The sequence below is a fragment of the Panicum hallii genome, chromosome 1 (assembly GCF_002211085.1).
Source record: "Panicum hallii strain FIL2 chromosome 1, PHallii_v3.1, whole genome shotgun sequence".
In the NCBI taxonomy this organism is placed as follows: Eukaryota; Viridiplantae; Streptophyta; class Magnoliopsida; order Poales; family Poaceae; genus Panicum; species Panicum hallii.
Window position 1 is genome coordinate 57,968,068 of NC_038042.1, and position 16,333 is coordinate 57,984,400.

Sequence of the window (16,333 nt, forward strand, 5' to 3'; positions counted from 1 at the left end):
GCCAGACATTCAAATCCTAACATACCATTTCTCTAATTGTTTGTCAGTCTTCGCCAGCTCAAATATTTGGAACTCCTTCATAGAATTCTGCAAAGACTTTCTTTTCTTTAAGCTCAAGAACTCTGAACTATAGGGTCGTCTTGTTCTTAGCTTCTTGTGAAGTTCCTGTCTGCACTCTGCAAGAGGTGGTGGGCCACGCCGTTGGCGACTTCATACTGGCACTTGGACGTACGGCCGGAATAAGCAGCTGCCGTATGCGCTGCTCCGCCGTCCGGCGAGCCGGCGTCAAGCCAGAGGCAGCGTTCCCTGATACCACGAACATCGACCGCTCTTTGGTGCTCGGGAAACCCTTTGTTGCACACAAGTTTGGGCCGCTGTGAGACAGGCAGAGGAAGAAGAGGCCAGCTAAGGGAAGGGCATCGGAATGATTTTTTTTTTTTGAAAATAAGATCGGAATGTTTCTAAGAGCTTCTGATCCGAGTATTTGCATTTAACCCTCGAGTTTGATTTAACAGCAAATTTAAATGGCTCCACATATATAGATTTGTAATTTTTTATCCCGATAATTATATTTTTTTTCTACAAAACAAAATAAAGAAATTGGAAAGACCACAACATTAAACGAAAGCGTGGAAGCAAGAGGCGAAACGTTGCGCGCGCGTGGGCGGCCGCGCGTCGCCGGCGAGCGTCTAGTTCACACAATCGTATGGTCTCCCGAGTGGGAGAAGTACAACACGCATGAGCTACGTGCCAACCTCGAACACCTTTTTTTTTCGAAAAAGATAACCTCGAACCTTTGAGAAATACGTCGCACGAATACGAGGCCCAGAGAGAATACCCCTCTCAGTCAGCTTGCTTGTCAATGCCGTCGCAAACCACGCAGTGCCAGCAAGACTGCAAGAGGCAACCCCATCTCCGAAGAGAATCACCAGCAGTAGCAGCAGATAGATGGCACAAAACTTCCGATGCAATTTTCTATGGCGTGCTTCATTGCCTTCATGGGCACAGACAAAAGTAATAAACGTTATTTCACTCGACGGAGAACGCTACACGGCGGCGGCGGCACGGCTCGACAGCGACGCGGCTTTCATGGACAGGACCCAGCACACTCCGTCACCCATGACACAAAAGGCGTTCCAGCCCTTACGCTTATTCTATCACAGTATCACACACACCCGTCCGCTTTGCTCGCAGTTTGCAAGTGGCAACTATAAAATGGTAGTAGCACAAAAGAAAAAACCATGGTAAACCTCCAGTCACCGGTCCCAGCTTGGAAAAGGGAAAGCATATGGGTTTGTGGCTGTTCAGGATGAGGAGTTCTTGAGGATCCACTCCACCAGGGTGGAGACTCCGAAACCGGTGGCAGCACGCTTCTTGTCGTTCCACACTGGCCCAGCCATGTCGATGTGCATCCACTGGACTTTCTCATCAACAAACTGCAACAAATGAGAAGAGCGACGGGCCTTTAGTACAACAAACCATCACCCAAGCAGACAGGAAGGAGTAAACATCACTGGAGCATATGATACACAAAGTAATGCTTGCTAAAATTTCATTCAGGTGGCGAAACTGAAAGCATGCATAAGAAAAGGATTTACCTGCTTCAGGAACAGAGCAGCGGTAATGGAACCACCTTGCCTACCACCAGTGTTGACCATATCAGCAACACCGGACTTCATCGATTCCCAGTAGCTGTCTTCCAGTGGCAGTCTCCAAAACTTCTCGCCTGATACCTCAGAAGCAGCTGTAACCTCCTTGGCTAGCTCATCGCTTGGTGTGAAAATCCCTGAAGAGACCATATTTTAGCATGCAAAAAACAAAATAATCTGATGTTCCATGCTCGGAGCACCGTTAGGGCTGGTGAGACGAGGGAGTATGAGAGAGAAATTTCTGTTGATCTTACCGGCAATGCTAGGCCCAAGTGCAACAACGCACGCACCAGTTAGTGTTGCCAGATCAACAATCTGCAATTGATGATTACAGATGAGTCAACAAGCACAATACCAGCATTATATTGCCTACTGGGTCCTTTGAAAAATTACATTGCCTACTGGCCTAGCCTTCCAAAAGACAAAGTATCTAAAAGTTTAAAAAAGACTAGTAAAGCTAAACTGAGCTTCGCATAACCAATGCACAGCAAAATTTCTGTAATTATGCACTTCTTATCACTATAAACTGACCAGCGCCGCTGACTTATTATAAATATTTCATTTTAGTGCATATGTTTTCTGTCCTAAGGAATAGATGAATTGGTGGTAGGTGTGGGTGTGCACCCCCACAACCCAGGTTTGGATCCTCTTTCAGGTGCCTCTTTCTTCATTTTACAATGCCACCTAGTTCCTTCTATGTTGGTCAAGTTTTTACCTTTTTTTTTTAGTCTTAACGGAATATAGCTAATATAAATCTGAAGCTATAGCGAGGAATTCAGGTTAACGAGTAGGAATAACCATGATGACAGCATGTACAGGAAAAAACAGATGATGTTTCATTACCTTGTCAACACCTTGGTTGCAAGCATAGACCAAAGCGTCAGCAAGGGTAAGCCTTCCCTCTGCATCAGTATTATTTACCTGAAGGCATTCACAAAGGAACAGTTTAACAAAATCCAGTAAACAGCATGAACCGTAAGAACCATGATCCTATGACCTGATCAAGACTACATTTCAAACAAGCAGGGTAATCATCCACTATTGCCTTCATGGGTCATGCATATTCTGGTCATTTATAATGTGTTAGAGAAACATACCTCAATTGTTTTCCCGTTAGAAGCAGTCACAATGTCACCAGGTCTCATGCCTGTGCCACTAATCATATTTTCACAGGCAGCAACTATAAAGTGAACCTGTGAGAAGAGAAATATCATTGGGATTTAGCAAATACACAAAAACGGGTAAAACCTAGATGCTACTCATACTAGTATCTGCAACTGAAGTACCTCTACGCCAGGAGGTTTGATTTGGCCCAACGCTTTAGCTGCACCAAACACAGCCGCAGAGCCTCCCATGTCAAATTTCATCAGCTCGATGCTGCAGCCTGGCCCAGTCTTAATGTTGTAGCCACCACTGGATTCATAGGTGAATCAAGTATAAGAGCAAGGAAAATTGTTAAGAAAAAGCTCCATCTTCATGTCTACTTCTATTCATTCCCTTTTTATAAATCCATGCGACATGCTGAATGTATTACAAACCTGTCAAAAGTTAGACCCTTCCCAACAATAGCCAGCTTTCTCTTGACATTCCCATCAGTTGGTTTGTAGCACAAGTGGATGAAGTGAGGAGGGTTAGCAGAAGCGGCAGCAACTGCCAAGTAAGAGCCCATCTTCAACTCTTTGCATTTCTCCACATCTAATATTGTGGCAGTGAACACATCACTGTATGTAGAAGCGATCTTTGATGCCTCCTCCGCAAGCACAGCTGAAAGGACAGAGAATGATTGTGACAAGTAAATACTGATCAGAAACCTACTGAGAGCAATCAAAGTTCTCTAAAGAAAATATACTGACCTGGGGTAAGGACATTGGCAGGAGAGTTCACAAGCTCTCTACCAAATATCACGCCTGACGAAAGATCGTTGGCATACTTAAGTTTCTGATCCACCTCCGGACCAGAACCCAGTCCAATAATATCAACCTGTTTCAGGTGCACCTTTTTTGATTCAGACTTGTATCTGCTGTCCTCATACAACCCGAGTACAGTTCCTGCAATTCGAACCAACAGAGAATTCAGCATCAATCTAATGCACTCAGTAACCATCATATCAGAAAAGGAAAAGAAACATGAGGGGAATCAAGTACCGGAAGCAATTGCTGCTGCAGCAGTTAGCTTGAACTCCTCCTGGATCCCACTGGGGGAGGCAACAACAATAGCAGCGCTGCTAGCTTGAGCAGACTTGGCAACTGATGCGACAGATTCGCCAAGGCCCCGGCTAGCGGCAGCAGTGGACGGGGCGTTCTGGCCAAGACCAATCAGACCCACCCTCTTGAAACCCTGTCCCGCGAGGCGGAGAACCACTGATTGCCCGGCTTTCCCCGTGAAATCTTCCTCCGCTGCCGCCTCCGACAGGAGACCGCCGAGCTGGCTGTCCAGCTTCTTCAAGACGGCATTCTCGAATTTGGAGTCGGAATCCTTGGACAGATCCTTCTCTGTGACCGCGACGGCGAGAATATCGCCCTTCCACTCGGAGAATTCGATGTCTTTAGCGGAAAAAGTGATCTGGAAGAACAAGAGGAGAGCACAAGTTGAAGATCACTTCAGGAAAAAAGAAGGGACTTGGATCAAATCGGTAAATCTTAACGAAGATGCGGTTTTGGTTAGGAAAACGCTAATTTTGATCTCGATCCAGCACTTGTTTTAGCGTGTGAACAGTAAATCGTGATCAAGTCAACCTAAGACAGTACCAGCCTTTTTTTTCTGCAGATGCATGCTGGCTAGTGATAAAGCAGACGAATCCACGACGATTCGAAGCAGTAGATAGAAATCACTCAGAGTCACAGACAGGCGCCCCCACGCGATTACACACACACACCTGAGGCGGCTCGGCGGCGTTGGGCTTGGTGAGACCGAGAGCGGGTTCGGCGGCCGCCGCTGCGGCGGTGTGCCCCATCCGAGCGCGGTGACCGAGCGGCTGGCGGGCGAGGGGCGCAAGGGGTCGGCTCGACGACGAGAGCGCCACGGGCGGTGCGCGCGAGAGGCCGAGGCGCCGCAGCAGGCGCGGCGAGCGTCGGAGGAGCCGGGACGCGAGGACGGCGGCGGCAGCGGAGGTGGATGCGGCGGTGGCCATGGGAGCAGGCGGAGGCGGAGGTATATATCAACCGCGGTTGCGTCCCCAGCCGTCCGATCCCGAACCCCCCCCCCCTAGTATGCGTCAGCCGCTCCGGATACGGTACGGCTGCCCCCGCGGAACGGCTTCGCTCACGCCGAGGCTCCCCCGGTGTTTTGTGTGTACTTCACTGACTGGTGAGACCAGAGTGAAGCCGGTCCACATGTCAGTGATGTGTTCCTTGCCTACGAGGTTTGTTATCAGTGCTCCGGTATATAGCCAGTAGAAGTTAGAGAGAGAGAGAGAGAAGAGATAGAGAGAGAGCGCACTTTTCTATTGGGCGTTAAGGCGGGGGAGGCGTGGGTTCGTTGGAGCAAAGCGTGCCCCTCGAGGAGTCCGACTCAGAAAGTGGATCAGGTTTTTATTGGATTTGTTTTACGGAAAAGCGCGGGATGGCTTGCCATGTGGGTCTTGGAACATTTTTGCCGTGACGAGCTGGAAAGGATCGAGACACCAACTACAGCTCCATCATCCATGGCGGCGGCGGCGGCGGGAGCATGACGCAACAGTGCAACACGAATGCCGCCGGCGCTGTACGGCAGGCGCGGTTAGGCGTCGCCGAAGGCGATGGAAATGGTTTCCATCATCTAAAGACAGCGGCCCATGAAGAAATCAGCCCACGAACTTCTCTTCCTCGCCCCCGCCGCCCACCATCTTCGTCCAGCTTACGAGCTTAAGGCAGCTAGGGACTCTGGGGCGAGAAGAAGCTTTTCCCGAGACGCGGCCGACCCCTGCCCCCACCCTAGCGAGGCCTTCCTGGCCCCGCGCCCTCCTCCGCCCCCGCGCCGCCGCCTTGCTCGTCTCCGGCCGCGGCCGCTCCCACCGTCGAATCTGCCGCCACCAAGCTTCACCGCCGTCTCCGTCACCAGCTCCACCACCAGCGAACCTTACCATACTCCTCCATTGCCTACCCCTCCCTCCATAGCCGGGGAGCATCCCGACGACAACCTAGATCCCCAAAGCCCCCAACTCTAACCACGGCGAGGAGGCCGGCTAGCACGTGAGCTCGAGGAAGAAGAAAGGAGCTGGTGGGCCGTTTGGGCTGAATTCGCTTGCCTTCGGGTGATGGCTCGCGCGTTTGTCGCGCGAGCGATGTATGGCCACAACGCTCTACGGCTGCACCGCCTCGGTTATAGTCTTGTAAAACGGATGGCACGGCTTGCATACCACACCTCGTTCGACGAATCCGATCGTCCATCGTAATACCTTGCGGCAGCACATGACAGGTTCGCATCATTTTACTGTAAATTTCAGGTATTCAGGTTTGGACAAGAAGAAAGGACAGGGTTAAAAAATAGTCTCCTGGCGAGTCCAGGCAGATGTTTGGCCGTGTTGCAGTAGCTTATACAGGGGTCTGACCCGGTGATCGTTTCTAGTTACAATGTTGCTTCGTTCTGTACAAAAGCATCAGTACATGGAGAATGTACACATTTTACATGTATATGGACACAGATGATTACCTATTTATTCTAACAGGGGCTTTCCCCAAGGTAACCAGGAGAGTGTACCTCCCTTTGTTTTACAGTGACAACAGATCTGGAACTCCTATTTACATCAAGAACCAAAAAATAGTAGTGCACCTCAGATTATCTGCTAATTAACTGAACTCTCGTATTAGGACTACACAGCAACACTTCCACCTATCTCCCTTGAAAGGAAAAACTATAAGAGTCATTGTCCGCACAACACAAAGTTTAAAGGGATTGTGCTGCTGTCATGTTGATATAATGATGAAAAGACAGTTGTCGTTTCCGTAGCTGCTTACCTTGTCATACTCGCTGAAGAAGTGCTACAAAACTTTCTGCCACAGACCTTAGGTGTTGTAGTGGCAGGGAATTAGTGAAACGCATGTTATCCAGATGCGAGAAGCGAGGGTGAGTCACCGCTCTGAAATTCTTCGCTCCTGCGATCCCCCCTTCTTGTCAGCAGCAAGCTTGGCTTTTTCTTTTTCTGCTTCCGTTTGGGCTCTTTTCTTTTCCAGCTCCATCTGTTTAACGTTCTCAGCATGGGCACGCTCAAAAGTTCTAACGAAGGTTAGCAATGTTGAGACAACTGTACACACAAAAGGGAAGCAATCAGAACTGTTTAGAAAATTCAAAAGTAGATTGGCATTGATCTGAAGAACTGGTGCACTCTGATTTGTAAATGATCAAAGGTGTTTGCTAAGAGCAAACCCGTAAGAAGAGAACGGTTTCAAGTTCGCATCAAATCACCAGGGAACAAGGGCTCTTTTCAAAAACATGTTGATTGGATTTTAATATCCAGGTGACCTTTTTTTTCTTTTAAACATGACTCCCACAACCATATAAACATCCATCTAGCTTTTATGTTGGCCACTAAGCTTAGCCGTGCACATCAGCAGGATAATTACACCTTTCAGCTCAAAAGAAAATACCTTGCTCGAAAGGACACCGCACAGGATCTTCACCGAAATAATGTGCTAGAGAATCAGCACTTTTCCCCTGCAAGTAAAATAAAAAAATTAGCACAAAAGGCGTGCAACAATCAGAAGGTATGCATCAGGGTGTTGACACTGTCGAATCTCGGCATACCGCAGTGCTGTAAAGCAAAGCTAATGACCTTCCTTCAGCTTGGGCATCAGCAAGGAATTCCTTCAATTTCTGAAATAAAAAAAAAACTCTTCTGAGGGTTGCCATCGATATACTAATAGTGTGACACTGGTGATATAAATGAAATAACAAGCGACAGGACTCTAGAAATAGAATGAATGTGCCATTTGTTAGGCTTGACAAAGGTCTTCAGTGAGCTTTTCTTCCAGAACCAAGTCACAAGCTCTACTATGTACTCTAATATCATTTTCTACACTAAAATACTGGGAAACCAACCCTGTAAAATATCTCTGTCTCTGGAGGATCCTTTTCAGATGTTGCTAGTTCCTGCTCGACTTTTTCCAGTCCTTTAGTTATTGCTTGCATTTCTTCTGCTAGCTCCTTTAGTTGTATCTGTTTTTACTTCAGCTGTCAGCAAGAAGAATAAAACCACCATGGAGCTATCTAGCATTAGATCTAAGCTACCTTTGAGGCAGGTTCTAAATGTGCAAGATCCCTGTTGAAGTCAAGAACTTCAGGAAGCTTGTCTGAAAGAACCTGTAGAAACAATAAACTTTGAGAAACAGTTCATCAACATAAAATTAAATCCAAACATGCCAATACAGATTGGTACAAAAATACTTTTCGTGGCGAATCTCAATGCTAATATAATGGAAGTAAGTAAACTAGTCCAAAATGACACAGATTGATCAATGGCAGTCTTTTTTTCTATTAGGAGAGCCCACAGCAAGTGGAACTCAATGCTCCTGAATGGAAGAATTTGTAACTAGAATACTAGATTTTTTTAGTCCTTCAATAATGATCGATCACCCATGATGCCATAACTTGATGCCACTATGTCAGCAATACGTTTAGCCATACATAACCTTTTTAGACTAAATTTCTAAGGGACAGGGGAAGGGAGGGAGGGAGTTACACCTTGCATAAATAATGCATGAGAGTCATCCTGTTATTACGTGCCCGTATATCACTGAGCTTAAGAAGACTATCCAGTCTAAATCCAACAGCTGCACCTGAAAAATGAGCATTCGTGTAAAAATTAAGATGATAGAGCCAACATTCTGCTATCAATTTTTCATGAGGGCGAGTCCTGTTTTACAAGTAAATTAGCATACCTGTAGTTTTCGTCTGCTGTTGATTACCTAGTTAGTTCGGCACACAACTAGAAAGTATTGCCGGAAAGAAATAACAGAGGTATCAATTGGAAAGTTTTTCTTTGGTGATATTTCTGGAGTATTTTCCAAGTTGATTAAAGCATTAGCAAAAGAGGTGAGACTCAAAAAAACGTGTAGTGAAATTAGACATGCTATTGGAAACTTGAACATTGTAATTTCAGTTGTAAAGTCTTGTTCCACATCTTAAACCCCGGCTATATTTTTCACTCATTGGAATTGGAAGGCTCCAAATTTGTTTTAATCAATGTGTTTCTTCGTATAAAAGCATAATCCCACTAATTGAATAAGAAACTGATAGTGCAATACACCTAGCACAGTGTTCCTGCATGTTAGTTATTATTTATTTGTACGGTGAATATCGATATTGCAGTTGGCTCGCTGACTCACCCCTAGCAGTTCCTTGGTTTAATGCGTTCCCCAAAGAAAGAATAGTTTGCATCACTCGCTTAAGCTTGACAGAGCTCCTAACCTGGCCATACAACATTATACATAAACATTCATTACATATCAGAGAAGAAGAGTGGATATTCCTTGATTACAGCATACCTCTTCAGCAACAGAATTGATGGTATTCAAACTATCTTTTAGGTCTGCAACCTGAAAGAACATGAAGAATGATGCAGCGATAGTTCAAGGTTCAAATATTCATATGAAAACAGTAACACAGCTCCATGAGGGGAAAGCATTTCACAAGGATGCAATGCTCTTCTGACCTGTGTAACAAACTTAATCTTAAATGATAAGATTCTCAGTTTTGACTCCACCCTAGGTACTTTCATCATTTCCATGAAGAACTACAGACGCAAAAGAATGAAGTTATTGCTTCAGGGATTAACAGTACATTTATGATGCGTGGAATGGATTGATGAGTGCGGACCAGATAATTATATAAAATAGGCCCAGAGGTAAAGTAGCTATATATAGCAATGCAAAAAGACTGTGGAACATGACCATCTCAGTATCTCACCATGCCAACTCACACGAAACAGCAAAACATTCAACATGAATATTAAGTTGTGTACATGTCCAACTTATTTTTTTCGCAATACATGGTGCAAATGCAAGCTTCCTGGTTATGGCAAGTTGGCATTCTCTTAATTCTCAGGTGGAATTTCCAGAACAAGCCTAATACCTCTTAGTCACCATTTACCATCCTCCACTTTGCAATGTCTCAATTTATGACTTTTTGGGGTGTGTGTTTTGATCAAAGTCCCAGCACTTAGAAACAGAGAACTAGTTCACATATGACCTCACATTAACGTCTCATGTATGAAACAAGCTCTTTTCCTGTCCCATAATGATGAGATATGCACTTTTTTCCCAACCGTTTGCCAAATACCATTCATCACTCAAGGAGGATAGAATAGCGCGAGGAAAATAAAAGATGACCTGTTCACAATTCCCTAGGTTTTCCTTTTTGCCTGTATAACCCTGAAAAGTTGAAAAATTATCTTACATTTATATATATATATATAGGAGACTAATGAAACATACCGCTAATATACCAAAAATATAAATCATGAGTGACCTAATATATTTCAAAGAGGATAGCGGGTAGAAAAATGTACCTTGAGAAGTTCCATTTCTTCCTTAGTTGGACAGAACTTTATCAAGTAATCTACTTGATCACCATCAACTATGGAATCATCAAGGGCAAGCACTGAACCCTGAAAAAAGGAGACATTAACCATCCACATAATCCCTATAATTGGCAAATATTGTTTGAAGGAAATCAAGAGGCTTCATTTCGGAGAACACGTGTGACTGATTTATTAAGCTATACCAAAGGATCAGTTTGTCAAATAAGTTATTCTTAACGTGTGCTTCAGTTGATCTATTCTTTAATCTTTCAGCAAGGCTGTGCATTAACAATGCTAGAATTCTTTCTTATCAAACGAGACTGATCCTAATAACCATACAAAGATATTGCTATCTTCAGATAATATCACTTCAACTATAGTAAACTTTTAGTTACCATTAGATCAGGCAGTGGCATCTTGATGTTTCTCAGCATAATTTCACAATTCTTTGAGCGCTGAAGGTCAATCTGCACACAAGAAGTGTAACGTAATAATTGCTTTACAATTTTTGTTGCCATTTCATACTATGAAAATAGTAGCACGAATGGGTATGGATAGAAGTACCAGAAGAACTTTTTCTTGTTTTGTTGCAACAGAAGGATGTTGTCGTTGTCGTTTTGCCTCCATATTTGGCATCGTTACAGAGAAAAGACTTTCAAGCTCAGAAATATCAATCTCTGGAGCCCTGATAAAGATACACATGTAACTAGTATGTTAATGTGCCCACACATATACTCATTCAAATACAAAGGATTCCACAAGAAAATGTTTTCAAACCTAGATGCTTCATCAGACTTCTGTGTTTCAGCCCATAAACTTCCCTGTGTCGCTCTTGATACTTTCACCCAGTGCAATGGCTTCAGTGGAGTCCTCTTAGATGACTGGTTGGGACGTAAACTTCTAGGGCTTTTTGAGCGGGCTGTGCTACGGTCCTTTGCACCAAATGAAAATGCCGGAGGTGGGGGAGGGTTAGAACTGACAACACTTCCCTTACTAGGTAAAGAATGTGATGAAACCTTAGGATGGGGGCCTGGTGGAGGTGGTGGTGGTTGGATTGTTGATGACTTCTGTGGAACATTGTTGGCCGCAGCTAGCTTAGGAGGAGGTAATGGGGGTGCAGGTGGCACTGGTGGTGCAGAAGTAACATGGGATGGCAATGGTGGGGGAGGTGGAGGTGGATGAGTGGCTGCCACATCATTTCTCTTGCTTATTGATGGAAAAAGTTGTGAAGGAGGAGGTGGTGGAGGTGGAACAGGTGGTGTTTGAGAAGGAGGTGGTGGTGGAGGTGGAACATGCGATGGCCGAGATGGAGGAGGTGGTGGAGGTGGAACATGCGGTGTTTTAGATGGAGGAGGTGGTGCAGGTGGAACTGGCGGTGTTCGAGGAGGTGGTGGAGGTGGAACAGGCGGTGTTTTAGATGGAGGAGGTGGTGCAGGTGGAACTGGCACTGTTTGAGGAGGTGGAGGAGGTGGGACAGGCGGTGTTTGCAGCCGCGGAACACTGTGTGCTTGTAAAAACTTAGGTGTTAAAGATACTGTGCCTAGATACTTTGAAGTTGCACTATCCTTTTTTTCTAGTAACTGCGGTTGAGATAATGAGCCGTCAGTGTTATTAAGCAGCGGAGGAGGCGGAGGTGGTGGCGGCGGTGGCGGTGGCTGTGGAGAGGAAAATGATGGTTTTGCCAATGCTGGGGCCTGGGGCGTTGGAGATCGGGCTCTTTTTTGTGAAGACGAAATTGCAGATACCGTATATGGGTTTGAATTTGAAAACGGTGGTGGTGGTGGAGGAGGTGGAGGCTGAGGTGGTACAACCTTTTCTATAGTGATTGTTACCTCTTCGCTCTGTGACATAGGAAACAGTATCATGCCTGATTTTGGAAGAGGTGGAGGTGGCGGCGGCGGCATAGTATCAGATCTTGTCTCTGGTATTGCCAAGGGTCTAGTGTCTGAAGTCTGAGGTAATTCAGGCAAATCCACTGGGAGAGATGCTCTTGTGCTGCTTAATTCCTTATCCAGTGACAGTGACGAAGATGATGACAACGCAAAAACACTGGGACCTGTAGCACTATCAGTTTGTAACTCCCCACGAATTTCATTAGATGGTTCTTGTGACTTAACCAGCTTTCCAGTTCTTGACAAACCTTGAGGAGGAACCAGCTTTCCAGTTCTTGACAAACCTTGAGGAGGAACTGATGGTTCTGAAGAAGGTGTAGAGGGGTGCACGGTTGCTCTAAGGGAGATATTGATAGTACTTGTGCTAGTATTTTTGGGTAACTTAGCGGGAACAGGGAGTAATGAGACAGTGGGTGGAGGGGGAGGAAGAGGAGGAGGAGTGCATAAGGGTATAAGGGATGCTGTTGATGCTGATTTATTTGCCATCAGAGGTGAAGGTGAATGCTCAACTGGAGTTTGTGAACCAGACTTCTCAGCTGATACTGATTCTGATATCTCTGGTAAAATTTGGACAGCAGAGTCAGACATCACTCGCCGAGGCTGAACAGGTGAAGATGATTGTTGTTGCATGACTGTATTTGAAGACGGTTCCATAGATGAACCACTGGTCTTTGGTCCTGTTCGCGAAGGAGATAGTGCTGTAGTATTTGATTTGGATTGAATATTAGCTGAACTTGAGTCTAGGCGAATATGTCTTGGTTCCGTGCTGAGAAGCATACCCAATTCATTTCCGAGCTTCAGAACAACAGTAGAAGAATTATTTTCACCAGGTAAAATTTCAGACTCAAGTTCTTCTCGAGTATCAAAGAAAGTCTCAGGCTCATCAGTAACGGCTGAGATCTTTAGCTGGGTTGTGTGAGGTACAGTATCCCTCTTCCCATCCAACCAGTCTAAATGGTTAAAGATATCTAGGACCTTAGCAAATTCTTCAACCCCAAGTCCTTGTTTCTCTTGATGAATAACAGGCTCTGTTGTAACATGTGAAGTAACTGCATCCATATCGGAAAAGATAACCTACCATCAAACAGAAGCTGCATGTAAAAATCCATACCTAACATGAATGGTCTAGTTTGCCACTTGGCACAAACACTTACCTCAAACCGAAAATCTTTAGGGAATTGGTCTTTTGCATTCCATAACATGTCTACATGATCATGGTTAAGCATCAAGATGTTCGACCGGATGAATGCTGTATTGAACATGATCCGGAAAACCATCTCCTCACGATCCAGATCCTCATACAAATTGATACACTCTAGGACAACATCTCCTTGGACATGACATTGAAGGTTTATTTTCACCAGTTCATCTGCCTAAGTTCAGAAATGGTCAGTTTCTTTCTGGTGAAGGATATTGAGGAAGATTATATTATAAACAAATTTGAAACTGTATGTTTCAAAAGATTATGACATGGAAACCTATTAAATAAGACACTGCAGTAGCTAACAGTTTTAAAAGCAGAACACGAATGACCTGAGGGCGATTTACCTGTGAGTAAAAACGGACAAGGTTGCTTTTCTTTGGAGTTGAAAAAAGAACTTTTGGAGTCTGATCAGGGGGCATGAGTGGATCTGGGCCATATATCCTGAATATTGGACGGAAACCACCTTGACCTTGAAAATTTGGAATCATCCTCAAAATAACACAATCTAATGTGAGGGCCCTATCAGCTGGAGGCCACTCAGGCATGACATTCTTCATTGAGATATAGCGCAAATATCTTATTTGAGAAGGCATAGGATTCAGAGGTGAAAAGATTTCCAAAAGCTCCAAAGATGATTGTTTGTATAGCATATCCAGTGTTTTCTGCTCATCGGAATACTGCCCCAGGTATATTAGAAGAGCAGCTAACATGAAAGCCAGAACAGGCCAGCTCCCTTTTTCACAGTGCATTAGCAGTAAGTTATGCTGACCCAAGGAAAGCCAGCTTTCGCTGGACTTCAAGATGCAGTGAATCATTTCCATGGTGAGGAGTGGACATCCCTCATAGTGACCAGGGTAGTCCAATACAGTCATACCATACTCAGATAAAATGTGGTATATAGGGCTTTCTTCCTTCCTAGTCCCAAAATTTGAGACCATGAATGAGTGATCACGACAATTTTCCAGAAGATCTGCTGCAATGCCTCTAATATGAGCTTCAAAATGGTCATCTTCCATCTCTTTCATGGAGAAGCAATGATCAAAAACTGAACAAAACATAATAATCTATGAGTCAAACATGCCAATGTCAAGTGTCATTTTGATTTTCTCCAAGTAGCTATTTAGTTGTGTCTTTACCACTAGTTCCTAACATGTACTATTAGTACCATCAACATGCCTCGCCATTAATGTAAACTTTTAGTATTTAAGCAACCATCCATCTTTCTATCATTGTACAGTCATGCAAATCTTAAGGCCATTTTAGAATCTAGATGGCCATGATAATACATGTAACTGCAAATACTAGTGCTTTTACATAAATTTGGTAGGTTTTCTTTTTTTTTTTTGAAATTACACATTAGAACTCAAACACTCACAACACACGCACACTCAACCCCTGTGAAATGTAGCTTTTCTTTTTCTGAAGGGACAACGAAAATTGAAGCAATTGACCTCTTTAAATCATATGCAGATAAATATGATAACTAAAAGGATAACCCAACACTTCTAAAACTCCCTGATACATGGTACACCTAAAACTGAAACTTTGAGAGCAAATGTGGTGAATTCTCGGATTATTCTGCTTGCATCTTGCTAAGCCCATTACAGCTCAACTAAATCACGCTTACACAATGCAAATAACACCATATCAATCCAATTGAACGATTCCTTGCTCTAAGCTTCTAGGGGCCTAGGGCACAGCAAGAATTTTTTCTACTGGACGCAACTAAAGAAAGACAGGGGAAATGCAAAGCAAGAACTCCGTTACCGTATATGTTGTCCGTGATGAGGAGCAGCCCATCGGGCGGCTTCTTATAGAAAAACTTCCGGAACAGCGCCATGGCACGACAGGACCAACAGCTCCAATCTCTGGATCACTTCTACTCGCAGGTACTCCAAGAGGCAAGAGCTGCTCAACTCCAGGCCTCCAGCAATCGATTGGGTTCAATCTCTCACGGTACAACTGAAGGATGAGCTAAACCGAGAATCTCATCCCACCTAACTCAATAGCTGCTCATGCCGTGCGGATTTGGGCCGCTAATTGCTGCGACGTCGCAGGAAGATTACAGGAAAGTATGAAAGAGATGCTCCTGCTCCGGCTCCGCGAAATCTTGTTGAGAACTCCGAGCTGGGGGTTTCGGATCGAAGCGCGCAGGAAAAAGCAGGTGTTTTTTCTCAGTAGATTCGGGTGGTGATTTGCCAAATGGTAACGAGGAGGGATTGAGTTGGGAGAGGAGCCGAGGACGAAGAGTAGAACTGGAGAAGGCAGCAGGAAGACGAGAAGCGTTGGCGTTTGACTAAATTTAATTAATTGTTTTTCTTTCAGGCGCAGCTGTTAATTTCTTTTCTAGATGCTCTTCACAAAAAAATGGAAATACTTTTACAATTTGATGCTTTCATTTGATAACATTTCCCCGGAGCAGATATATGACTTCCTCAATTTCACAACTTTGTTTACAGCTCCAGATTCTTAAAATCATACTTTTCAGGTTTATTAGATCTTTCTCTCAATTGTTTCTCAAAATTTTCAACAAAATATATGACGAAAGCTCACCGTCTGTGTTAATTGTTGCGTTAGAAATAAAACATAATGTCGGTTTCTTCTAATTGGGAAGAAATGTCCATTGCTTCACGGTTGTTTTTCTCCCCGGACCTGCCCTTTCTAGTTTCTACGCAAATTAAAGTGACACAGGGTCTGTAGTTTATTTAATTTATCAGAAAAGCAAATCAGGAGGCAGCGACGTGAGATTTGGGGATCTGCCACCAGGGTAGGGGCGGTAGTTGGTAGTTGGATTTGCCGCCAAGTTCCGAACAAACTTTTTACTTGAGAGGCAGAGTCGAGGCAGGATGTAACGATGATCCTATAGGAAGCCATCAATTTTCTCTTCACCATCAGGGCAGCTGGAATTGGAAGCCCAAGTTAGTTGGCTGAGATGATGATGATGATGATTGAATCTAGACTCTAGTGGTTGCCCAAAGTTTGGCTTATGTGTTGTTTAATGTGCCCTTCACCACAAGGCACAAGCTTGTTGCGCCCGAAGGGGTTGGAAGCACGTCACCTGTGACCTGTCTGCCTCCATTCTGCAGGGGGCCTT

At 44.6% G+C, this 16,333-nt stretch overlaps 2 protein-coding genes across 5 annotated transcripts; both read right to left on the reverse strand.

Annotated features, from left to right (window-relative positions):
* Positions 1-949: 949 nt before the first annotated feature.
* LOC112887309 (leucine aminopeptidase 2, chloroplastic) lies at positions 950-4,834 on the reverse strand. Its single transcript, XM_025953453.1, has 10 exons — positions 4,525-4,834; positions 3,794-4,211; positions 3,503-3,697; positions 3,188-3,413; positions 2,936-3,062; positions 2,747-2,842; positions 2,493-2,570; positions 1,904-1,964; positions 1,599-1,786; positions 950-1,436 (listed from the first exon to the last, which is right to left on the reverse strand). The coding sequence occupies exons 1-10, from the start codon at positions 4,777-4,779 to the stop codon at positions 1,305-1,307; spliced, it is 1,776 nt and encodes a 591-aa protein (XP_025809238.1). The 5' UTR covers positions 4,780-4,834; the 3' UTR covers positions 950-1,304.
* Positions 4,835-6,105: 1,271 nt separating this feature from the next.
* On the reverse strand, positions 6,106-15,535 carry LOC112887270 (formin-like protein 7). Of its 4 annotated transcripts, XM_025953410.1 has the most exons (18): positions 15,007-15,535; positions 13,584-14,284; positions 13,190-13,408; positions 10,921-13,109; positions 10,708-10,828; positions 10,539-10,610; positions 10,132-10,230; positions 9,953-9,994; positions 9,277-9,357; positions 9,110-9,160; positions 8,951-9,032; positions 8,307-8,401; positions 7,854-7,925; positions 7,665-7,781; positions 7,371-7,439; positions 7,214-7,280; positions 6,584-6,870; positions 6,106-6,466 (listed from the first exon to the last, which is right to left on the reverse strand). In XM_025953410.1, the coding sequence occupies exons 1-17, from the start codon at positions 15,077-15,079 to the stop codon at positions 6,698-6,700; spliced, it is 4,323 nt and encodes a 1,440-aa protein (XP_025809195.1). In that variant the 5' UTR covers positions 15,080-15,535; the 3' UTR covers positions 6,106-6,466; positions 6,584-6,697. The 4 variants fall into 4 exon arrangements, with proteins under 4 accessions (XP_025809195.1, XP_025809202.1, XP_025809209.1 ...); XM_025953417.1 differs by lacking the exon at positions 9,277-9,357; XM_025953424.1 differs by lacking the exon at positions 15,007-15,535 and having other exon boundaries at positions 13,190-13,404; positions 13,584-13,724.
* Positions 15,536-16,333: the final 798 nt, after the last annotated feature.